This window comes from Anomaloglossus baeobatrachus, chromosome 8 (assembly GCF_048569485.1).
Source record: "Anomaloglossus baeobatrachus isolate aAnoBae1 chromosome 8, aAnoBae1.hap1, whole genome shotgun sequence".
In the NCBI taxonomy this organism is placed as follows: domain Eukaryota; kingdom Metazoa; phylum Chordata; class Amphibia; order Anura; family Aromobatidae; genus Anomaloglossus; species Anomaloglossus baeobatrachus.
The window spans coordinates 212210618-212237294 of NC_134360.1; the positions used below are offsets into that span (position 1 = coordinate 212210618).

At 44.0% G+C, this 26677-nt stretch overlaps 1 protein-coding gene across 4 annotated transcripts in view; it reads left to right on the forward strand.

The window, feature by feature from the left end:
* PAPPA2 (pappalysin 2) overlaps positions 1-26677 on the forward strand; it is a 324687-nt gene that overhangs the window by 192970 nt on the left and 105040 nt on the right. For all 4 annotated transcript variants that reach the window (XM_075320150.1, XM_075320152.1, XM_075320151.1 and 1 more), the window contains exons 12-13: positions 10488-10577; positions 13971-14106. In XM_075320150.1, coding sequence (XP_075176265.1) covers positions 10488-10577; positions 13971-14106 — 226 coding nt within the window. The remainder of the gene's footprint in view (positions 1-10487; positions 10578-13970; positions 14107-26677) is intronic.

Sequence of the window (26677 nt, forward strand, 5' to 3'; positions counted from 1 at the left end):
CAACGAGGCTTTTGTGCATTCTCACTTCACTACTAGATGAATACTATGAAAACCTATGTGAGACCCAGAGCACACAAATGAGGCTCTACTCAAATTAATAATAACCTATAATGCGAAATGAGTATAGGGAGCCAGATTAGGCTAGTTTCACACCTGCGTTCAGCGCATTCCGTCACTATGGAGAATAGCACAGTCCGTTAACGGACTGCGCTATTCTCCATAGAGTTGTATGGACGACGCACTGTAACGCAAGTGTCTGCGTTGCATCCGGTGGACGACGCAGCGTCGTTATTTTGACGCTGCGTTGGGCGGATGGAACGCTGCATGTAGCGTTTTTCTGCGCTTGGCGGAGTGTCAAAAAAACGCAACCTGCAGGAATCCGTTAGGCGTCCGTTGTTTTTATAATGGACGCCTATGGTGGCGGATTCCGTTAGATTGCGTCATTTGACGGATTCCGTTAACACAGCTGTCTTTACACAACTGCGCATGCTCAGATGTGTAAAGTCAAGGAAAAAAAACTACAACGGATTGCGTTATTTTGTACGATCTGTAGCATGCGTTGTGCCACTATATTCAACGCATCCGTTGCATGCGTCACACAACGCAATGCTACGGATCCCGTCCAACGCAAGTGTGAAACTAGCCTAATTCATACAATAAAAGTAAAAATCTTTATTTGAACATTTGTTTAAAAACATTTTTTCAAAAAGAAGAGGACACTAACAGAAAGTCTGAGGTTGTCAAGACAAAAATACTTGTTCTAATGATAAGTAATACATAAATATTTTAGAATATCTAGGCGCACAAAAAAATCAAAAAAGAAAAAATCCCGGGTGCATACATAGAGGAATAATATTGCCAATCCAAGCATGGTGCACATAATAAATTCAAAAGTTCTGCATAATATATGCTAGAAAGCAGAATATAAATTATTATAGGATACAAACAAGATTATTATTTCAGTACCACTGGACATGCACCGATCCGAGGACGGACACTTATAATAGTCAGAAGGGCTAGATAAATATTGCCTACAAGAGGCAGAAGAATAACATTACCCTAAATAAGACCAATAATACCAGTATCAATATGAAATAAAAATATTCCACGGGGAAGTTAAAAAAATCACGTCCTTCACAATCATAGGTGGAAAGGGAAGGTTACAATGCTCAAATTTGATTAATCCTGTCTGAAAAATGACAGATAAACATCCAAAGGAAGTGAGGGCAAGAAAAAAAACCAAAGGGTCAAAGGGTCAAGTTGTTCCCAAGTAAGTATAAAGATAGCGGTCAAAATATTAACTAAAACAGACACTACCTAAAAGGCAATCTTTCCCAAATGGGTACACCAAAATTTTTTACAATTGCTAAAACGCCAAAGACCGGCTATAGAAGGAGGAAACAACAAAGGGTTATACCTATGGAAGATATGAGTGAGCCCAGATAAGTATGGCAACCAAGGAGCCAAAAGAAGTACCCCTATGCATGTTTCGCGTCTTGCTTCTTACCCCTGGAAGAAGCTAGACGCGAAACGCGCATAGGGGTACTTCTTTTGGATCCTTGTGGGCAATATTTATCTAGCCCTTCTGACTATAATAAGTGTCCGTCCTCGGATCGGTGCATGTCCAGTGGCACTAAAATAATAATCTTGTTTGTGTCCTATAATAATTTATATTATATTATGCAGGACGTTTGAATATATTATGTGCACCATGCTTGTATTGGGAATATTATTCCTCTATGTTTACACCCGGAATTTTTTTTTTTCTTTTTTGATTTTTTTGTGCTCCTAGATATTGCAAAATATTTATGTATTACTTATCATTAGAACAAGTATTTTTGTCTTGACAACCTAAGACTTTCTGTTAGTGTCCTCTTCTTTTTAAATTTTTTTTTTTTAAACAAATGTTCAAATAAAGATTTTTACTTTTATTGTATGAATTATCTGGCTCCCTATACTAATTTCGCATTATAGGTTATTAGATGAATACTATGCAGCTCCTCAGTGGCACTAGTAAGGGCAAAGCAATGTGAACTAATTCTACATTGCATAATAAGAGATATCTTTTACCTTTTTTGTATTTTTTAATGTAGGATAAAATTGGATTGTTAGGGTACATGCCCACAATCTGGACCTGCTGCGTCCTGGACATGGCAGGTCCTGACCTATGGGGCCACGAGTCTCCTTCGCAGGAGATCGCAACTGCCCTTGTCCATGATCCGGGTTCGGGGCGCTGCAGTCTTTCTCTCTCTGCACCCTATGGAGAGCGCTTGTGGCTCCGCAGCAAAGACTTGACATACTCGGGAAGCCGCACCGCAAGTCAGTTTATGCTGTGGGCAGTGCACACACAGTGGGCATGAGATTTCTATAAATCCCATCCACTGTGCTTGTACTGTACATTGCAGTGTTTTGGATGCAGCTCAAACACACTGTGTCCAAAATTCTGTGAACCCTGATCGTGGGCACGCAGCCTTAGACCCCCTTCACACGTCCGTGTCTCCGGTACGTGTTTGGTCCGTTTCTAACGTGCCGGAGACACGGGGACACGTAGACCCATTAAAATCAATGGATCTGCGCACATGTGCGTGTTTTGCCATAGACCGTGTGTCCGTGTTGAGCATACGTGTGCTCCACATGTAGACATGTCAGTTTTTCTCCAGCATCACAGGTGTCACACGGACCGCACACGGACCGCACGAATGTGATCTGTGTGACACGCACCGGAGAAAACACACGTGTCTGTGAAATAAAAAGAATTTCTATACTCACCTTCTCCAGCGCTGCTGTGTCTGCCGCTGCTGGCACTTGCTTCCGACCCCCACTCATTATGCTCATAAGACGGCACTTATTTTATTGAGAATCACACAGAGTTTTTTCACGGATTCATAAAGACAAAAATAATGACATGCGTCATTACTTGCAATGTTATGGAGGTACAGCATGCTACTCTATCATCCTCCTTGCTTCTTTGGGAGAATATGGTATGTCCTGAAGACGCAATTTGGCAGCATAATGACTGCTAACTGTAACAAAACATTGGGTTGTGACCATAATATAACTTAAATTTTCTTAAGTTCTTAAGTTTTCAGCCCTTCTCAATAAAACAAAGTTTATGTAAAGTTTTGCATGAATTTTGATTGGTTAATTTGCTTACTATAAGCAAAATTAGGCAACTTTACCCATATTTATTAATAAAGTGGACTTGACACTTGCTCAAAAAATTGCGTTAAATACCTTTGAAAAATCCCTGATCTTCCCCGACTATGCTATTATTTTCCAGTTTGTGCTGTGTTGCTCAATTACAGAGATATTCACATTTGTTCCTTCTGGAGCGCAACATGTGAAATCTCTGCTTGTAGTGTAACTGAGCATTTCCGCAGAATTGTATCTGGGGGCATCTGCTTTCACCCCACCTGGCCAGACACTGCAAATAAAAGCTCTGAGACTGATAGTCTGCAATAACAGCTGCTGTGCTGTGATTGGGAGGAAGAGGTGTAAGCATGTTACCTGAGAATACTGGAAGGAAATGCCCAGGTGGACTGCAAAGCAGAGATTTCACATACTGCGCTCCAGAAGATACAAATGTGAATATCTCTGCAATGCAGTGCTGCAGTACAAAATGGAAAAGAGTGGCATAATAGGGAGAGTGTTTTTTTACAAGGTATTTACATTTTTTTTTTGGGCAAGGGACTGGTCATCTTTAAAGAGGTCCTACCATGGTTTTGCTGTAGAGTATGTGTAACTATATTAAATAGCTGACTGTTCTGCTGGTACCTATATAGAGGAAGGAAGGGAGGGAGGAAAGGAAGGGAGGAAGGAAGGGAGCGTGGTAGGGAGGGAGGAAGGAAAGGAGGGATGAAGGAAGGAAGGAAGGAAGGGAAGGAGGGATGAAGGAAGGAAGGAAGGGAGGGAGGGAGGAAGGAAGGAAGGAAGGGAGGGTGGTAGGGAGGAAGGAAGGAAGGAAGGAGGGAAGGAAGGAAGGAAGGAAGGAAGGAAGGAAAGGAGCGAGGAAGGGAGGAAGGGAGGGATGGAGGGAGAGAGGGAGGAAGGAAGGGAGGGAAGGAATGAAGGAAGGAAGGAAAGGAAGGAAGGAGGGAAGGAAGGACAATCATTCTGGTGAAAGAGCAAAGTTTTGAAGTTTAAACAAGGCAGATCATATTGGGTGTACTGTACTAGAGGAGAGAAAAGAGCACAACCAGCAGCATTCTGCATTTGGGAATTGTGAAATTATACAGGCTCTGTATTTGAAGAGAGGGCACAGAATCTACAGGAAGAAGGTTGGAATCTTAGAATTGTCAACAGCAGTCAGTCGCAGAAATGGAAAGGGACTTCTGCTCTGAAGGAATACTGAGGTTTGGAGTTAAAGGGAATCTGTCAGCAGCTTTTTGCTATGTAAGCTAAAGGTAGCATGCTGCAAGGGTTAATACAGAAAGTCCATGCATACCTTTTTTGTCACAGTCTGATCTTTTGGTTATCTGCTATGTTTGTTTAAGCAGCAGGACCCTTATGATTACAGGACTAGCAAAGACCGGCATGCCCCTCCTCTGATTGACACCTCACTGTCAATGTACAATCTCTATAGAGAGCCTAGAGTGGGCGGGGGCAGCTCTCTCAGCTCTGCTACAAGACTTAAGATAAACATTCAGATTCTGTCAGAACAGCTGCAGCTAGTCATCTAAGTGATACATCATTGGTTTCAGAATCTGCTCGCCTACATCATGCTGCTCTCAGATAAGGTAACAAAAACCTGCTGACAGATTCCCTTTAATCAGAATTTGCACCCAGTGCTGCCATTGGAGGAACACGTCCTGCCCCAGAGGTAACTATGAAGTTTTGTTTTTTTTATTATTTTAGGCAGCATGGTTTGGCTAATTATAACAGATTATGAAGTAGTGAACATCCCCTTTAAATTTGATTTTTTGCATTCATCTGAGCATTTATTCCATTGGAAAGAACATGTACATAATTTACAAACCTAACCAAAAACTACAAATAAAGAAAACAACAAATAAAACATAACAAACGCTTATCACCCACGTCTTGTATATGTGACAGCTCTTAGTTTCCGTCACAGTTTTCTATGTTTGCAGCGTTTCTCCACACTCCATTTTAATGTGACTTCACAGTGCATTGATTGAGTTCTTCTGAGGCAATCCACAGTTCACAGCATTCTTCATGCCTCCGCAGACTACCACTTCTTATGTCATTAAATTGTGTACTTGCACAGACTTCCAAGGACCCCTGAAGAGAAACATGTTCCCTAATTATTTTAATTGCATGCAAATAAGTCCTGTTTAAGTAAAGCTGGACCCGAATTAACCTATTATCTACCAATGTCCTTTTTTTGGGACGCCTAATCTTGTGCTTCTAGCAACTAAAATTTTATAATTCGGTCCAATAATTATTAAGTATTAATTATTAATAAATAATAATAATTATTAATTTAATAATTATTATTAATTATAATTTGGCAAATTATGTTTCTGATTCATTAGGACCCAAATCATTAAAAATCTGTCATTTACTAAAAAAAAATGAAAATTGCTAATTTAGCAAGTAATGGGTTAATACTGAAATAAAGACCATATAATATGAGCTATTTGTGATAAAACTATATTAATCCTGCTATGGGCCAAGAAATATAAATTATTAATGCTCAATACCAATTTATATCCTCCCACTTCAATACAACATTAAATACCTATATCTGCAGGATGATGGACTATTTGGACTATTTGGTAGCTAGAGATGATAAGACAGATATGATTTTTTTTAAGCTGCATTTTTTAAAGTAGATATTGTAGACTTACGTGTATTAGGCTACTTTCACACATCAGTTTTTTCCATCAGGCACAATCCGGGAAAAAATGGATAAAACGGATCCGGCGCCGGATCCTTTATATCCCCATTGATTTGTGTTAGCGCCAGATTGTGCCGAATGGCCTTGCGTTGCATCCGGCTTTTGCCGGATCCGGCGTAATTGGCTAATGCGATGGCCGGATGGAACGTCTCTTGTAACTTTTTTTGTCTCTGCCAAAAAAAAAACGCATTGCGCCGGACGGCGTGATTTACAATGGAAGCCTATGGACGCTGGATCCAGCATAATGAGGCAAAAGCCAGATGCGGCCGCCGGATCCGTTTTTTAAACTGCGCATGCTCCAATTTATTGGAAAAAAGCAGATCCAGCAAAAATATGGACGAAACGGATTCAAAAACGGATGCGCCGGATCCGTAAAAAAAAAGAAAAAGATCCGGCGCATCCGTTTTTGCATATTCTGCGCTGGATCCGTTGCATCAGGCACACGCCGGATTTTGTGCGTGATGCCAAAAAACTGATGTGTGAAAGTAGCTTAAGACTGCTTTCACACATCACCTTTTAGGTGCATGTGCTATTTTCATTGCTAAATCAACAACCCATTACAATGAATGTGCCTTTTCAGAAGGCACATTGCATACTTTTTTTTAGAACGGTCTGTGTGCAAAAAAAAACAAAAATGGAGACATGTCCTACTTTGATCCATGTTGTGGATGAACCCCGATAATGAAAGTCAATGTAACGCGGCCATAAATGGAGACATGTCCTTCTCTGATCCATGTTGTGGATGAACCCCCACCAACGAAAGTCAATGGAGTGTCGCCGTCCATGCAGGGATGCTGACTTACTCACTGCCGCCGCTAGCTTGTGTCCTCGCCTCACAGCTCCATGTGTTCATCTGCCTCCCTCTCCCCCCGGGGCCTGTGCACACTACACAGGCTCCCCAGGAATGTGCCTAGTACATACACACGCGCACAGGCCCTCCTCTTAAAGGACTGGTGCGCTATTTCTAGGAAATGCCTTCCAGCCTATGGCTGAGAGGCATTATATATTTAAGGCACCTTCCCATTAGGGGAGGTACCTGCGCAATGACCTTAGTCAGCATACCAGTCTGCTAGCTAGTTATGTGGTCCTGAGCTCCTGTTTCGCTATCCCTGTGTCTGTCACATGTTCCTGCCTTCCCATACCTATCTACCCTGCTGTGCCCCCCATATCTGTCCGTACCCAGATAATTGAAAATAAATGCAACCTGCACCTCACAAAAAGGACCAGAAGGGGAAATGAAAAGTACAATAGCAATGAGCAATAAAATATTCCAAACAATTAGCTTGAGAGAATGTCCATGGGAATAGAATCTTTAGATAACAAACAATTATGTGTCCATACCCGCCTAATGGTCTGCCTCAGTCATCCTGACTGTACTGCCTATACCTGTGCCCATACTAGTGTTCGCACCTGTCCTGAGGTTCAGCTGCCCTGGCACTTAGTTAAGCCTCTCCCACTAAAGGGTAAGCCCGGGTCCCCCCTGTGGTTTAGTGGATCCATTAACCCCGCTCGCTTCCCCTACACCGGCCGTAAGCGTTACAGTAAATGGCCCATGGGAAAAAAAAAACTATGCCAACTGTGTGCTGTCCGTATTCTCCTTGTTAATGGTTAGGAAACTCTAAACATTTTTTTATACTGTATACAAGAAAAAAGGATACAACAAAGATTTTAAAATCTGACACATGGCCAAAAAATGGGTTCAGTACATTGAAAAAACTTGGGCCTTTTTCATGTAAAAGAAAATAAAAGATGTGAGACCGGTATAATTTGTGCACCTATATGCCCAATAGACTTCAAAGGATGTATAGCCTGCTTTACACGCTGCAATGTATCTTACAATGTGTCGGCAGGGTCACGTCGTAAGTGACGCACATCCGGCATCGTAAGGTACATTGTAGCATGTAACAGCTACGTGCGATTGCGAATGAACGGTAAAACGTTCATCGCATGCACGTCGTTCGTTCCTCAGGAATTGAATGTCAGATTGTTCATCGTACCCGGGGTAGCACATATCGCAGTGTGTGACACCCCGGGAACGATGAACAAATCTTACCTATGTCCTGCGGCTCCCGGCCAGCAATGCGGAAGGAAGGAGGTGGGCGGGATGTTTACATCCCGCTCAGCTCCGCCCCTCCGCTATTATTGGCCGGCTGCCGCGTAACGTCGATGTGACGCCGAACGTCCCTCCCACTCCAGGAAGTGGACGTTCGCCGCTCACATCGAGGTTGTATGGACGGGTAAGTACGTGTGACGGGGGTTAATCGTATGTGCGGCACATTCAACAAATTGAACATGCCACACATACGATGGGGGCGGTTACGATCGCATACGATATCGTTTGCAGAATCGTAACATGTAAAGCAGGCTTAAGACCTACAGAAGCAAACAATGTTCAGGCAGGGGCGCCTTATGGAGCCCATACATGTAAGGCTGCTTTCACACATCCGTTTTTTGCCGTCCGGCACAATCAGCCAAAAAAACTGAAACAACGGATCCGGCGAAAAAACAGATTCGCTGCATCGTTTTTTTCCATCAGTTCCTTCCATTTTTTGATGGATCCGTTGTGATTCTGAGCATGCGCAGTTAAAAAAAACTGGAACCGTCTTTGGATTCCGTCATATGCCGGAGATGATGATGGATCCGGCGCCCATAGGCTTTCATTGTAACTCACGCCACACGGTGCCGAATCCGGCGCCATACGGTTTTTCGCCGGAGGCAAAAAATGCTGCTAGCAGCGTTCCATCCAGCCGCCGGATCAGCTATTTACGCCGGATCCGGCAAAAGCCAGAAGCAACGCAAGGCCATGCGGTCCAATCCAGCGCTAATACAAGTCTATGGGGGAAAGAATGGATCCGGCGGCAACACACACCGGATCCGTTCTTTCCGTTTTTTACCAGATTTTGCCGTACGGCAAAAAACAGATGTGTGAAAGCAGCCTAAGATAGCCATCGACCAAATAGTCACTCAGCTGAGAGCTACAGTATCTCTCCTGTAATAGCTCTGTCGGCCAAGCATGTATAAGAAACAGAAAACGACGTGGTGGTGACTGCGCTGCTGGGAAGTAACACAGACCAATGCACGTTGTCCAGATGAAGGCGGTTTACTTCTCAACACATTTTGAAGTGTTCACACTTCTTCAGGAGAGCCACCAAGTTGGATAAAACCCTTTGGATAAGACCCTTTTTGTGCTGTTTTGCCTCATAGTTTCTCATCTAGCCCAGCATGTATGTTATTTCAATGGAGAGAAAAGACTAAACTGCTGCCAGACACCTCTAGTGACTGCTTATTTCACGTAGAAATAAAAGTATTAGGAGTTGTGATTCAACATGCCCGATCCTTCTTTCTCCGGACCCCATCAGTCTTTTGGATAAAGCTGAGAAGCCCCGATATACAATAGATGATGGGATATTCTTGCCATTATCAATGGGTTTAATCAAATTTTTAAGTCTATAGGGGGCATTATAGGGAGGAGGACAAAGGAGGACAAAGATGGCTGAAAGAGGAGGCGCCGCACCTGGAGAACGGAGACACCCATCTGACCAGTCTGCACCGAACCGACCATTTGGGTGAGTATTATAAAGTGATATTTACGTTCTACACAGCTGCCTGGGCTCTTATATACAGCATGTTAGAATTCTGTATATAAGAGCTCACTGGTGGTGGCTACAGCTTATAATCACCAAATCTGGTGACAGGTTCCCTTTAAGACAAGTCCAGAAATACCTTCTCATGGCCAGTCTGTTCTGAGAAATCAGCATTTAAATTGATATGCAAATGAGGCTATGGTAGTTCTGAAGCCTACGTCACTCCAACTCTATTCCCCGCCCAGCGTGGCCTCCTCCTGCTTGACTGAGAGCCTTTATGTTGTGTGACTTTAATCAAAGGAGCCTTCAGTCAAGCAAGAGGTGCCAATGCTGGGCGAGGAATAGAGCTGGAGTGACACAGACTTCATTCTAATTTGCATATTAATTCAAACGCTAATGCTTTAATAATGGAGTTACAGACTGACCATGTAAAGGTATTGCTGGACTTATATTTAATGGAGCTCCATGAAAACAGTCTGGGGATTGAAATCCTGTTGACACATTCCCTTTAAAAGTTCACAAACGTCTTCTAGACAAAGAAGGATTTGTGCATTGTTGAATAATTTGCCATGAGATTGAATTGTGATGATTAACCCCTTGCACTTGCCAAATTATTTTGTTACATAGAGGTCCTATGTGCGCCCTCCTGATTCTGCATCTGTAAAGCCTAACAGCATTGTCCACGTTCTGGCAGTTTTCATAAACATCCCCAGGTTGTCGAAAATTTCTCCTAGGAATATCGTAAAATATAATTTGGAAATATAAACAGGCTGCAATTCTATTATTCTAATTATTTGGGTTTTGTAAATGAATATTTATTTAACGGGATAATTTAAAATGCAAACTACGTCTGGTTGGTAAACATGTTTTGATGGATAGTTTAGCACACCATGGTCCATCACTAGATAATACAGCTCATTATGTGCTTGAATGCTTTTGTACAGTATTGAAGTGTCCCAGGGAAAAAAAATCTAAACTATAGCCAATTGAGGTGGAAAATAGGAAGATTATTTTTCTAGACGTGTCTTGTATTTCGTTTGTAGAGCTGCCTGCCGCTGAATGCGCTACCTGGAAATAAAATGCTTTCATGGGTTCCCTGCAATGCGTTTCCCGAGCACAGTGCATGGTTAAAGGTAAAATCACTCTTTAAAACTGTGGTGACGATATCTATATGTATGTATATACTGCATGTACATTTTTAAAGGGACTCTGTTAGTAAAGAATGACTGTTCAAACCAAACACAGTCGCTCGGTGCATCAGGGCGGAGCCAAACATTTAAGTGCACCTTCCCCCGCCTTGTTTTCCCTTTATCTCTACCTCCACCCCTATTTGATTGACAACTTTGGCTTCATGGAGCCAGGTAAGGGCAAAGACATATTATTATTATTAATTATTATAGCGCCATTTATTCCATGGCGCTTTACAAGTGAGAGAGGGTATACTTACAACAATCATTAACAGTACAAAACAGACTGGTACAGGAGGAGAGAGGACCCTGCCCGCGAGGGCTCACAGTCTACAGGGAATGGGTGAGTTTACAATAGGTGAGGACAGAGCTGGTTGCGCAGTGGTCTACTGGACTCGGGCTATTGTAGGTTGTAGGCTTGTTGGAAGAGGTGGGTCTTGAGGTTCCTCTTGAAACTTTCCACGGTAGGGGAGAGTCTGATGTGCTGAGGTAGAGCGTTCCAGAGTATGGGGGATGCACGGGAGAAATCTTGTACGCGATTGTGGGAAGAGGAGATAAGAGAGGAGCAGAGAAGGAGATCTTGTGAGGATCTGAGGTTGCGTGCAGGTATGAAAAACAACTGGGTGGGAAAGTGCACCTAAATGTTTGGCCCCGCCCTGATGCACTGAGTCCCAGTACTTGATTTGACTACGTGTTCATATAGGTCACGTTATGACAATTTTCTAATCTGGTGATCTAGAATTCCAGCTCTTTCTATTTTAGGCAGAAATTGTTCAAATGTCATATTACCATGAAATTGCCTAATGGGTTGGCATTATTTTGGTGGTGAAGATGAGTGGAAAAGCATCACCAGCCTCCATATTTCCATCCATGTTCAGCAGTAGAGTAGCGGAGTTGAGTGGCTGACCTGATCCAAAGTGAATAAAAATATAAAATATTACCCAAATAAGTATTTTTTTCTCCTTTGCCAACAGGGCCAATAAGGTCTCTGCTTGCAGCTCCATTCACAGTGTAGCGGCCACTGCTACGAACTGCAGATCAGATCCTTTTCAATTGCTCGGATCTGATCTGCAGTACCTGGCAGCAGCATCTGCATAGATCTGTCCTATTCAGCTCCATCCATTTTTTCAGTCAGGCCACTTCTGCAAAGGCTGATTGGTAAAGTTGTCGGTTGTTGGACCCCACCAATCTGATATGGATTACAGAACTATGGATACGTCATTAATATTTTACGCCAGATAGCCCCTTTAAAAGGAATCAGTCAGAAGGTTTCTGCTACCTCATCTGAGAGCAGCATGATTTAACAATGGTAACACAGGGGAACCTATGCAGATCCTAATTCTGGGGTCCCTGAGCTCACCCTCACACCTGGAGGTACCCTTCAGGGTTGGGAGGTCCGAGCCCCCAACCTGACCCTGACTCATGTCCTGACCCTGATGACAAAGTCCCCAAACACATCCACCACCCAGGGGACTGACCAGGACGAAGATCCAAAAACCCCACCAACAAAGAATAGCAAATCAAAACACCTAAAACCTACACAGGAGCAACCAAAAGTGTATGGGAAGGGGTAACAAAAGAAAGGTGGAATTAACAAAAACAGACTACTTTCAACAAACCACCACCAACAGCAAACAGCAGCAGCAAAAACAATGTCCTCTGCTCCAGGCTAGCTCCAAACTGAATTGAATAACCTGCTAACTTTACATGAAGCAGAAGGCTTATATCCAGGTCAGAAGTGGTTAACAGCTGACAGCTGAGCAAGACTGCTGCTACACCAGAGGAGAGTTAACTCTTCAAGTGCCTGAAGGAAAAAACATGTTAAAAGTGCATGGTCTCACATGGTAAGGAAGAAGCTAGCCCTGAGCCATTCCAAGACACTTGAAAGTCATGTAGCAGAGTCCAGAGGGCTGTCCCTGCCCACACCAGGCTCTCTATAGAGATTGTACATTGACTGTGAAGTATCAATCAGAGGAAGGGGTGTGTCGGACAACATGGCATCAGTGAGATATCCACAGCAATGATAAGGGTCAGCTGCTAAAACAAACATCACAAATAAACAAAACATCAGACTGTGACAACACAGGCATGCCTGAACTTTTTGTCTTAACACATGCTGACTTCAGCTTATATAGAAAAAACCTGCTGACAGATTCCCATTAATGGAACTTTCTGTCCCAATTACAAGTCACCAGATAACATTCGATGAAGTTGTTGCTTATTCCAAGAGAAATGGGCAAAGATCTATAGTTTGTGCTGGTCTAACTGTACCCTCCAGCAATGATTAGTAGCTTTTTGTCAATATACAATGTACACAAAAAGCTGCCAATCAGTGGTTGGGGCGGGGTTATACACAGTTCAGCATTCAGTACTTTGCTAGTTCTGCAGCACAGAAAGCTGTGCTTGTATCACAACTGCTGCACCCAGTAAACAAAGTGACATCACTGGAATCACGGTCTCATTATGCTGCTGTCAGATTACACAGCAAAAACCTGCTGACAGATTCCCTTTAATGGAAATTTCTGTCCCAATTACAAGTCACCAGATAACATTCGATGAAGTTGTTGCTTATTCCAAGAGAAATGGGCAAAGATCTATAGTTTGTGCTGGTCTAACTATACCCTCCAGCAATGATTAGTAGCTTTTTGTCAATATACAGTGTACACAAAAAGCTTCCAATCAGTGGTTGGGGCGGGGTTATACACAGCTCAGCATTCAGTACTTTGTTGCTAGTTCTGCAGCACAGAAAGCTGTGCTTGTATCACAACTGCTGCACCCAGTAAACAAAGTGACATCACTGGAATCACGGTCTCATTATGCTGCTGTCAGATTACACAGCAAAAACCTGCTGACAGATTCCCTTTAAGAATTTTATCTCCACACCATTTTCCCAATAAATAAATATATAGAAAAGTACTCATCCTGTAAACATGGTGAAAGTGGCCTATTGCATTTTACAAATTATTAGCAAAAATTTTTATTATCCACATTTTTTCCTGTATTAGCTAGATACTAGATTTATATTTTTTCCTAGCATTGGCTGGAAGCTCTGTGCACTCCAATATGTTTACTTACAGAGGGATAAGTAATGATCATCTGAAAAAAAATAAATAAAAATAATAATAATAATATTAATAATAATAATAATAATAATAATAATAATAATAATAATAATAATAATAATAAAGCTTTAATTTGCTTGCGGCAGTAAGATTCAGATTTTCTTTACTATATTACAGATGACATTGTACGTTTTCACCCTGTTATGTGCATCGATTATATTCTGCTATTTACATGTAGTAACTGTCACCTTCTCATTATTAATCCCCCCGTGCTCAGGTTAGCTTTGATAGACCCAGTCTTGCAGATTCATTCCTCGTTTACCTGTCCTCTGATGGCAACTTTCCTATCAGCGCCCCGAAGGCCACAGTCACCGCTCACCTGACAGATGTGACAGGACAGAACCGTTCACTTGGTAAGTAAAGTGGATAGAAGGAATGGGTTTTTTTTTGCACTGTGTACACTAAAAATATATCGTAAATTGCAGTAAATGTTCTAAAATTCAGCAAAACCAATCAATAAATGGAATCAGTGGTATAGGTGTCACGGTCGTCTCCCTGTTTTTGGAGATTAGTGGCAGCTTGAGGACTGGAGCCCCTTATCTCTATCTAGGACTCTGCATTTAAACGTTGTTTCATTTCCTTTGGCATGGAAGTAGTTAAATGTCAGTTTTCTTCCAGAAGCTCTGCTGCAGGTAAGGTCAGCTGCACCTGATTTGTAGACACATCCTCTGGTGTTTAAATAGCTAGGTTTCCCAGCACGCTTTGCTAACTATATAAACCATTTGTAAGAAAGCCGCCTTGGTGGAAGGAGCTGCTGTGGATCTTCCAGAAGCCATATCCTCTCCATTTTGGTTCTTTATTCTGTTTGTTTCTCCTACCCTCTTGTCTCTAGTGGTGGGTCTAGTGAATCTCACCTGCCTCTCACTAGACAGGGCATATGTAGGTTTTTAGCAGGAACCCAGGGAGCTGATCGGCGACAGTTGCAGAGACTGTATAGGGACTGGCTAGGGGAGTAGGGACAGCTGCAGGTGAGGTTAGGAGATGCCCACCTACCCTCTCACTAGTGCCAGGGCCCACCATTGTTATTGTGTCCCCAGTGTTCCCCCCTAGTCTGTGGTGTTTTTTAGGTGTGTTTTTCATTGTGTGGCAGATCTTGGTTGGTCTAGTTGGTCGTTGCGTGACAATAGGATGCACATGCGGCTTCTATGGGGCACTTGGAGACTGGAACCACAGAGGCTATTGGGTGACAAGAAAGTATACTTGACACCTCCATATGTAAGGAACTACGCTGTTTCCTCAAAAATAAGACCTACCCCAAAAATAAGCTCTAGCATAATTGTATTGGATTTTTAGAGTATGTTTTAAACATAAGCCCTACTCCAAAAATAAGCCCTAGTTAGTCAGGGCTGACATTGGGGGGAGTCAAAGTGTGGATTTTCTCAAGTTCCCCACTGTGTTTAGTGACAGATAGATCGATAGATAGCTAGATAGATAGATAGATAGATAGATAGAATAGATAGAACAGATAGATAGGGGGGGATAGAGAGAACAAATAGATAGAACAGGTAGATAGAACAGATAGATAGAACAGGTAGATAATTATAGATAGATAGATTGATAGATAGATTGATAGGTAGATAGATGGATAGATAGACACAGAATACACACAGGAGAGTTATGTTGATGTTCTGCACCTATGTGCCGAGCCAGATACCTGACCCTAGGTATCCTTAATGCTGGACCCTAAATAGGGAACGGGTGGGATGAGCTCTTTGTCAACCCCACTAAACACAAAAGTAAGATACAAGGGGGACACATGGGGAAAAGGATGAGCTTCTTATCTACCGAAGACTCAGGCAGGAGTTCAGCAAGCTTCAGCAACAATACCACAAATGAGAGCAAGCCACCTACTTCCAACCAGAGCTAGAATGAACTGTATACTATCACCAGCACCAGTCCAGGGAAGAAGGGTGTATTTAAGCACCATGAGATATCAGGTGATCAGCAGCTGGGTGGAAGGGGAAATCCTGCTGGGTTCAAAAGGGGGAAAGATGAAAATCCAGCAGGAAAGCTACCTGTTACAATGAATACTGACAGTAGGAACAATAGAAAGTCAAGGAGCATTCTGCACAGCCAGACACTGTGACCTTCTATGGCCAGAAACCACATGGGAGATTTGCCACTAGTTTGGGGGGTCTCACAGTTTTCAGGGAGCGTCCCAGTCATCCTGGTAGAGCTTTCAAGTATGGCTCCCTCATTAAAATGTAAGACATACATTATATACAGTATATATACATTATCATTGCATATATCTTGTTCTGTATACTACATATAATATATATGTATCATACAAAATAAACATTGTACAAAGCAGCAGATGTAATAAGTGATGGCCTTGTTTTATGTACCTTCTGTCATAAAAAGATATACTGTGTAATAAATGTATATATCCACCTATCATATAATAGGTAAACTATGAAAACTATCCCAAATCTGGGTTTGTTAGGTGTCGCAGTGGCTCCAGGCTTATCACCCAGTAGTCAGCCATGGCTGCTGTGTAGGCACGCACATTCAGCGTGCCATAGGTGCAATCATACGCTCTCGCCTGTACTTTTACTCATGATGTCGTGCCATCTGCTGGAGATATTTTGGCTTCATTAGTGTCACGTTATTATTACTTAACAACTCGTGAAGGTGTTTATAGATATAAAAGCAATAAGAAAACACTGTGTCATTATCCGTGAATCACTAACATGGGGGCGACATCTGTTCCTTGGATCAGGCTTGTAGTCCATCAACTATATTAGCTGATGAATATCAACATAGTGAGAAGCAAACTCTACTACTCATACTCAAGGCCAGTTTGGACGACTGTTTTTGGTCCATTTGCAGCTGGACTGCACAATCGACAGGACACGGACGCAAGTAAAGGGGGCTTTACACGGTAGCGATATCGCTAGCAATTTCTAGCGATATCGAGCGTGTAAGTACCCGCCCCCGTCGCGCATGCGATTGTTTGTGATCGCTGCCGTAGCAAACACACGCACTTACCTGGTCGGCGGCGTCGCTGTGACTGCCGAACAATCCCTCCTTCAAGGGGGAGGGACGTTGGGCATCACAGCGACATCACTAAGCGGCCGGCCAATCAAAGCGGAGGGGCGGAGATGAGCAGGACGTAACATCCCGCCCACCTCCTTCCTTCCGCATTGTGGCCGGCGGCAGGTAAGGAGACGTTCCTCGCTCCTGCGGTGTCACACATAGCGATGTGTGCTGCCGCATGAGCAATGAACAACATGGATAAACAACCCTTAACAAATTTTTGAGTTTGGGACGTTCTCTCCATGGTGAACGATTTTCACCATTTTTGAGGTCGCTTAAGGTCGCTGGTCAGTGTCACACGCTGCAATATCGTTAATGACGCCGGATGTGCGTCACTAACAACGTGACCCCGGCGATAAAACATTAACGATATCATAGAGTGTAAAGCCCCCTTTAGTCAAGATGTCGGCCAACTCACGTGCCTGATTTTCTATATCGACAACAGAATGCTCTAGTCTCATCTCCTTTGTCAGCTGGTTTCGAAGCACTCAATGATGCAGAGCACATGCACAAGTCTCTGCAATATGGAAGATGAGCCCCACGCAGACGTGACTGGCCTGAGAATTATCACATCCATGTGACCATAAATAAGACCCATTGTCTTGTCTTGACGAATTTTTACCGCTGGCTGGGATTCCACTTGTCTTCACAGCTCTCAATTGTGCTGTGTCCATACTATCACGCCCGAGCGTACAGACACTCACAATACAGGGGCAACATCGGGGATGGTATAAAAGGAAAGCCCTAGTGATAGGGGAAATCTTCTCTAACTCACCTGAGTCTTTACCCTAAGCTCCCTAATGTCCCTATACGGCTTTTCCCCATCACCATCATATCACTAGGTCCTCGCTTGCCCTGAACTCACCGTAGCTAGTGAGAAGGCTAGCAAGAGCAGTAGTCTCACCACTACAATAATACAACACAAGGTAAGAGAGAGGAAAAAAGACACAAAAAGAAAAACACTCCATTTCCTCAATGCATCAAAACACCTTGGCTGCAATAGTCACAACACCTCAGCTTCTTCCAGAGACTGGCTCCTTTCCAAGTGGTCAGCATAAGAATGAGATTCTATAACCGGCATCAGATGATAAGACACAGGACTTTTTATAGTGAAGGGGAGTAGTTACAAAGAGTTGCACTGAGATTACGGCTAAAAAGGATAGCCAGATAAGATAGAGTCCTTAACCCCTACAACACCAAAAGAAAATAGATTCACTCAAACACAAGCTGCAGACCTGCACATAATAAGGTGTTGTGACCGTCTGGCCCCAAACTTGCCAGAGGTCTCCCCAGAGTGGGACACACCCATGACACATACCCTGCGCACTGTTCTCCTCTGGGCAGGTCTTCCAAGATTGCGTTATTTTTCTCTATGACCACCCTTCTGGGGTCTCTGCTGTTACTTCTCATGTGCAGGTAAAGTGTATGGAAAGAACATTTGTTTTTGTAGCAGTGTGACTAAAAGTTTAATGCACTAAATTTACTGATATTTAGTAAAAGCAATCTAAGAATAGGATCAAGAGTGTATCATATAGGATGCTGCCCATGTGGCTGCGATGTAGCATCGAGAGAGAGGAGCAAATGCCCCTGTTGAAGGCCCAGCTTGCGCCACCGCCAATGCACCTTCCATACAGTCAATACCCATTGATCAGATGCTTCATAAGTATCCTTCACAAACTTTCCAGCCTCCATAAGATTCCTATAGCACCTTTATGGTTCTAAGAGTTATGCTGGTACTGTCCTTGTTGGCTTTGACTTGACTTGTCCTGGCCATGACTTGTTATCTGCTGCCTGTCCTGACCTCTGCTTGTCTACTCTATACCATTGCACTCCATCTGCTCTGACCTCTTCCCATCTGATTGCATCAATAAGACTTCTTAATTCTTCTCCATGTCAGTCTTTACTAGAGTTGAGCGCGGTTCGAGGTTCGAGGGTCTCCAGTTCTAGGCTCGAGTGATTTTGGGGCTGTTCTAGATAGAACTAGAACTCGAGCTTTTTGCTAAAGCTCGATAGTTCTAGATACGTTCGAGAACGGTTCTAGCAGCAAAAAAAACAGCTAATTCCTAGCTGGCTTTCTGCTGTAATAGTGTCACTCTGTGACTCACACTATTATGACATTTCAGTGTATAGTGTGCGGGAACAGCGCATTCAGATCACTGCTGTATGGATAATGGCGATCGCCATTTTTTTTTTTTCCTTCCCTAAGCGCGCCCGTGTAGTGGGGAGGGCCAGCATGTCAGCCAATCCCAGACACACACACAGCTAAGTGGACTTTTAGCCAGAGAAGCAACGGCATGTGTGATAGGATGTCCATGTCACATGTCCCTGCATTATAAAACCGGACATTTTCCTCCAGCACGCCATTATCTGCCTTCTGCGTCCTTGGTGTCAGACATCACTGGCGCAGCTCCTATCGCCGATACTGCTGTATACGCTCCATACACAGCGCTGGACAGCATAGGGATAGCACTTTCTATCAGTCCTTTTAAGGGCTCATACCGGCAGGGTCAGAGCCATAGGTGACAGAGTTTAAAACAGAGTTTAACAGCTACAAAAGATGACAGCGTCTGTGTAGCTAAGGTCAGGGATTTCCTCGCTGCATTTCCCCATTAGGAGGGATAGAAAGGCAGGCTTCCTTTCCTCTACCCAGAGACCCACAACCCTGCCACTGTACCCTCCTGCCCTTTGCACACTCCAACTCATTGTTACTAAGCCATTATACTAGCAAACACTGAGTGAACTTAGTGGCATCCTAAAAGTGGCTGTTGGACTTCTGTATCGTCCCACAAGTGCAAAGATATTTGCAGCACGTCTGCCTGCATTGCACACTCAAACTCATTGTTACTAACCCATTATACTAGCAATTTATGCTGCCAGTTTAAGGGCCGTAGTTGCATTGTCAGGGATATTTATTCTTTATTATTCTGCTGTTAATAAAGCTAGACCACCACTGCAATCTACACCACCTCTCAATTTTTACTACCACATTTTAAGTGCAGAATCTTGTCGCAATCAACATGAGTGGCAAAATGACAGATGCTGGTGGAAAGGGGAAGAGGCGTGGTGGAAAAGGAAAAAAAGGGTTTGTCCGTGGGGAAGGTGGCAAAGCTCCATTAACATCTGCTGAAGATAGACCATCTACCAGCAAAAGTAAGATGTCTACTACTTAACGTGGACAATCCGATGTGCTCCCTTTTTTACGGACACGAACAACAGGAACAAAGGTAGATGATGGCCAAAAAAGGAAAATGCTTGAATGGATCTCAAGTGGTCCAACAAGTGCCCTCTCAGCCACCTCAACTACCGCATCCAAAAAACACCAGTCCTCCGAGTTGTCATCCCAATCAAACTTGCTTTCTCCCAGCTCTGAAGTCTCCATCAGCCCTGCACAGTATGGTGGAACTGAGATGGCTGAGTCTGCAGAGCTGTTCAGTCACACTATAGCCTGGGAATCAGAGGTCTGCTCCCAAGCTGCAGTGAGTACAGACCAGGAAATGGTCTGCAGTTATGCCCAGAACCTTTATGACTCTGATTCAGGCCGTGAGGACCAAGTTTCTGAGCATAATGTTGACCCTTTGTCACAAACTGTAACACCTGTGGTTATAGACAATGAGGAACATACTGATGACGATGAGACGCAGATACCAGATTGGGATGACAACTTAAATATTCGGTCAGGGCAAGAAGAGGCTCGGTCTGAAGGTGAGGGGAGTGCAAACACAACAATTGATGAGGAAGTTCTAGATCCCACCTACTGTCAACACACAGTCAGGCACTCGAGGAGGTCAACAGAGGCGGTGGAGGAGGATGCAACCGACGAAGAAGTTACCTTGCGCCTTCCTGGACAGAGTCGGAGCACTGGTAGCACGTCTACAACTGCATCATCAGCCACCACTCTGCCTCTGAGCACTAGTCGGGGGGCTCAGCAGGTCGCATGCCCTCTAAGCCTTGCCTAGCCTGGTCCTTTTTTGACATAGAAAAAGATCGCCCAAATTATGTGATGTGTAAAATTTGTCGTGATTCTGTTAGTAGAGGTCAAAACCTCGGCAGTTTGACAACTTCTTCCATGAATCGTCACATGAATAAATATCATAGGTCCCAGTGGGAAGCTCACCGTGCTGCAATGCGGCCTAGCGGAGCGAACCATCCACCGCCTGCCCCTTCCAGTGCATCCGCGCGCTCTTCATCTTCTAGGACTGTGGGGACAGCTGTCACACCTGGTTTTCCACGCACAACTTCCACCACTGTAACCGCAACAGGCAGTTTGCTTGGTAGGTCGTCAGTTGGTTTGGAAGGGGAAACAAGTGCGTGTGTACAGCTCTCTCAGACATCGATAGCACCAATGTTGGATGAAGGCAACATCATGTCTGTGCCTGCACTTTCCTCACAAACCTGCATTTTTCCAGGGACACCCTACTCAACACCGTCTATACACAGCAGCCAGATCTCTGTCCCTCAGATGTGGACAAATAAAAGGCCATTTCCTGCGACCCATGGCAAAGCTAAGAGGTTGACTTTATCCCTCTGTAACCTCTTGGCTACCGAAATGCTGCCTTTCCACCTGGTGGACACACAGGATTTTAGGGACCTTATGTCTGCCGCTGTGCCCCAGTACCAGATGCCCAGTCGCCACTACTTCTCTAAGAAAGGTGTGCCCGCGCTACACCAGCATGTCGCACACAACATCACCGCTTCCTTGAGAAACTCTGTGTGTGAACGGGTGCATTTTACCACCGATACTTGGACCAGTAAGCATGGACAGGGACGTTACATGTCACTGACTGGGCACTGGGTAACTATGGTGATAGATGGTGAAGGGTCTGCTGCACAAGTCTTGCCGTCCCCACGACTTGTGTGTCAATCCTCTGTCTGTCCAAGTTCCGCCACTGCTTCTGCCTCCTCCACCTCATCTGTGTCCTCCACCTCCGCCCCAAGCCTGCCTGGTCAGGCCACCAGCGTTCTCACTGCGCAGAAGGAATCACGCACCCCTCATTACTATGCTGGCAGCAGAGCGCAACGTCATCAGGCGGTCTTTAGCTTGACATGTCTTGGGAATAAGAGTCACACAGCTGAGGAGTTGTGGTCAGCTCTGCGGTCCGAGTTTAATAAATGGTTGTCTCCACTCAACCTGCAGCCTGGTAAGGCCGTGTGCGACAATGCTGCAAACCTGGGTGCGGCCCTTCGCCTGGGCAAAGTGACACACGTACCTTGTATGGCTCACGTGTTGAACCTTGTTGTCCAGCAATTTTTAACACACTATCCCGGCCTAGATGGCCTTCTGACCAGGGGACGAAAACTGTCTGCTCACTTCCGCCGTTCAAGCGCCGCAGCTGAGTGACTTGCATCCAGAAGTCTTTCGGCCTGCCGGTTCATCGCCTGAAATGCGATGTGGCGACACGCTGGAATTCGACTCTCCACATGTTACAGTGACTGTGGCAGCACCGCCGAGCCCTGGTGCAATACGTCATGACGTATAGCCTGGGCCAACGAGATGCAGAGGTGGGGCAGATCACCCTGATGGAGTGGTCTCAGATCAAGGACCTATGCACCCTTCTGCACAGTTTCGACATGGCAACGAATATGTTTAGCGCTGACAATGCCATTATCAGCATGACAATTTCAGTCATTTACATGCTGGAGCACACACTAAACACTATTCGGAGTCAGGGGGTGGGACAACAGGAAGGGGAGGAACTACAGGAGGATTCATATGCGCAAGACATAACAACATCTCCAAGGTCCAGACGTTCATTATCACCAACGCGGCAGGCATGGGACCATGGGGGACAGGGATCAACAAGGGCGCATGGTAGCAGGCGAAATGTTGAGGAAGGTGCAGGAGAACATGAAGAAATGGAGGACGAACTGTCCATGGACATGGAAGACTCAGAGGATGAGGGAGACCTTGGTCAAATTTCTGTTGAAAGAGGTTGGGGGCAGATGTCAGAGGAAGAAAGAACGGTTAGCACCTCTATGCCACAAACACAGCGTGGACTTGGTCCGCATGGCTGCGCAAGACACATGAGTGCTTTCTTGCTGCACTACCTCCAACATGACCCTCGTATTGTCAAAATTAGAAGTGATGATGACTACTGGCTTGCCACACTATTAGATCCCCGGTACAAGTCCAAATTTTGTGACATAATTCCAGCCATAGAAAGGGACGCACGTATGCAGGAGTATCAGCAGAAGCTGTTACTCGATCTTAGCTTGGCTTTTCCACCAAACAACCTTGCAGGTGCAGGGAGTGAATCTCCCAGTTGTAACTTGACAAACATGGGATGGTCTCGTCATCTTCAACAGTCTACGCGTACCAGTAGGACTGTATCTGGTGCTGGTAACAGCAATTTTATGGAATCTTTTCATAATTTTTTTAGACCCTCCTTTGCAAGGCCAACGGAGACAACAAGTCTAACACATAGTCAACGGCTGGAGAGGATGATACAGGAGTATCTCCAAATGAACATCGATGCCATGACTTTGCAAATGGAGCCTTGCTCATTTTGGGCTTCAAATCTTGAAAAACGGCCAGAGCTCTCCACTTACGCCTTGGAGATTTTGTCGTGTCCAGCTGCCAGCGTTGTCTCTGAACGTGTCTTCAGTGCTGCTGGGTGTGTGCTGACAGATCAGCGCACGCGTCTGTCCAGTGACAATGTGGACAGACTAACGTTCATCAAAATGAACAAGTCATGGATCCAGAAGGAATTTACACCCCTGTGTCATCGTGGGGAGAGTAAATGCTTGTGGATTTGGAATGTGCTTGATGCAAATCTAGCTGTGAAGTGTACAACTAGGGCACAAGTGCTGCCACTGAAGGGGTGGGTGTGTGTGGGACACAATTTTTGGAAAAAAGGGAGACTCCGCTTGGAGTAACCCTTGCTTGGTGTGCTTTTTAAAAGGAGCCAAGATGAACAAGTCATGGTTCAGCAAAGACTTTGCTACCTACCCCGGTGTCATCCTGGGGACAGTTAAGAATGGCGTATTTTTGAATGTGCTTGATGCAAATCTAGCTGTGAAGTGTACAACTAGGGCACAACTGCTGCCACTGAATGGGTGGGTGTGTGTGGGGCACAATTTTTGGAAAAAAAAGGGAGACTCCGCTTGGAGTAACCCTTGCTTGCTGTGTTTTTTAAAAATGATCCAAGATGAACAGAGCTGGGATCAGGAAAGACTTTGCTACCTATCCCGGAGTCATCCTGGGGACGGTTAAGTATGGCGTATTTTTTAATGTGCTTGATGCAAATCTATCTGTGAAGTGTACAACTAGGGCACAAGTGCTGCCACTGAAGGGGTGGGTGTGTGTGGGGCACAATTTTTGGAAGAAAGGGAGACTCCGCTTGGAGTCACCTTGCGGTGTTTTACATGATTTTAGAAGGGCGTGCCACGCCTATATCTGTGTCTCGTCCTCTTTTTCCTCGTTACGCTCTTTTGTTTTCGCATGAGAATTTGTTCTTGTCACTTTCCCATGTGTTTGTGTTGTGTTGTGAGTTGTTTGTCACCTTTTGGACACCTTTGAGGGTGTTTTCTAGGTGTTTTTATGTGTTTGTGAATGCCTGCTATTGTTTCCTATGCGGTTCTAGTTCGGTTCGTTGAACGTTGGACGAACCGAACTCGAACGGGACCTCCGTTCTGCGAACCGACCTCGAGCCGAACCGCGACCGGTTCGCTCATCTCTAGTCTTTACTTATGGGGCCTACTGTCGCGATAGCAATATATGGAGAATCTCTGCAGCAAAGTCCACATCTGAATATTGACACTTAAGGGTGAAAACTTAGGAAACCCTTATACTCAACTCCAAAGTTGAGTTTACGTCCAGTCCATTAGTCATTATATGGTAATATATAGGAACATCAAGGAAATATTATTTAGGCCTCATATGCCTCTATTACTCTGCATTTCCCTTGTATTGAAGATGTGTGATCTCTCTCTTAGTAACGATTGCATAAATTTAGGACACCCGTCAATTGCTAAGACCCCCACTTTTGCAATTTGTGACGCACATTCATGTCCAGGTACAGTGAAAGTAAAAAAAAGTCAATGGGATGCCATAAAAAGGGTCAAAATTCAAGAGGCCATGATCATAATATTAGGACCTGTCCTATTAATATACTATAATATTTTAGGAAGAGAATACGATTGTAACTAATATTCAATATATAGTATAGAATAAGACTTAGCCAAACCTTATTTCGAAACCGGCCAATAAATTCATTTTCTCATTCCTTACTAAATCATTCTGTATATTGGCTTTCGGATGGAAATGTCCAAATACAGTGAAATTCTTGACCTTACATGGGATAGCGAGTATTGTGGTATGTTATAATACAAAAGCATTCTCCTCCTTGGAATAAATAATTCACGTTCTTCCTCTGGCAACAGCCTGCTTACATTGTAGTCTGAAGATGATTATATAATAGAGATTTAAGATTGCAGACTTTCAGAAATTGCAGGATTTGTATGTATGAAAATGGTGATCTGAGCGAGAAGCTGAATGCTTTATTGTGCTGGTTCTTATATACGGAAGATTTGGGTGGTAGAAGATTTATCTATGTGACATCAAAACACTCAAAAAGACAATTAACTTGCTATGTAATTGCAAACGTATAGGTTCTAAAAATCAGGTGTTCTTATTTCAGCCTTTAAGGGGTTGTCCAGAACTGACATATTGATAACCTGTCAATAGGATAAGTTATATATATTAGCTTAGTGGGGTTCTGATACTCGGCACCCCCACAGGTCACCCATATTAATTTCTGGAGGAGGATGAATGTGAACAGTTTATGTAGAGGAAGCAGCACAGCTCTATATGCATTGAAGTTGCCTCTCTAAGGTATTGTATCTCAGCTCTTTATTGAAATGAATGACCGATGGGCTGTAGTCAGCATTACAAAGAGTTTAAAGCTCTGTATGTTTACATCTGAACTGCAGATTGGTTGGGGTGCGGGGTATTAGACCTCCAATTATCTGACATTGGTGACCTATATTTAAAGAGGTTGTCCACTACTTTTACTTTGATGGTCTATCCTTGAGATAGGTCATCAATGTCTGGGATTCAACACCCAGCACTCATGCTGATCAGCTGTTCCCAGTATCGGCGGACAGAAATGCTCAGTTCCGGAACTGCCCCGTCTTCTTAGCAGCCGCAGCAAGGTACTGCACATCCGCCTCCTTTTGATTTGAATGGGAGGCAGATGTTCAGTACCTGCCCGTAGTAGACGAGGTAGCTCCGGAACTGAGCATTTCCAGCTACCCGCTGCCTCCACCGGCTCTGAGAACAGCTGATTGGCGGTAGTGTGGGGTGTCGGACCCCGATCGATCGGACATTGATAACCTATCCTAAGGATACGCCATCAATGTAAAAGTAGTGGTCAGCCTCTTTAAGAGGACTTGTCACCACGTTTACGTACTAAACTTGCCACATTGTTATGAAAAGGCTAAAGATCTGACTAAAACATATATATTTTATTTTATTTTTTATTTCTCAACTCCTTTGTGACATATTTCCTTATAAATGTAATATGCTAATTTCCACTAAAACCAAGGGAGAATTCATGAAGATTTGGGGCATCTACTTTTTCTCCTGTATGAGGTTGACCAATCACAGAAGGGATATTGCAGAGGGAAGAAAAAGAGACACCACCAGAATGTCAGAATCTGATTTTTCTTAGTGCTATGGTAAGGTTGATATCTAACCAGGTCACACAGATATAATGGCTGAAGCTTACTGTGCAGAAGGAAGAAGAGAGCAAAGCTGTGTCTTTGCAATTACCACTCTGCATCTACCACTGTTCTTGGAATTGATGCAGAGCGCTGTATGTGACAAATGCTGGTCACAACCTACAGCTTTCATCTCATAGCATAGCAATGGTATGAGATGAGAAGTGT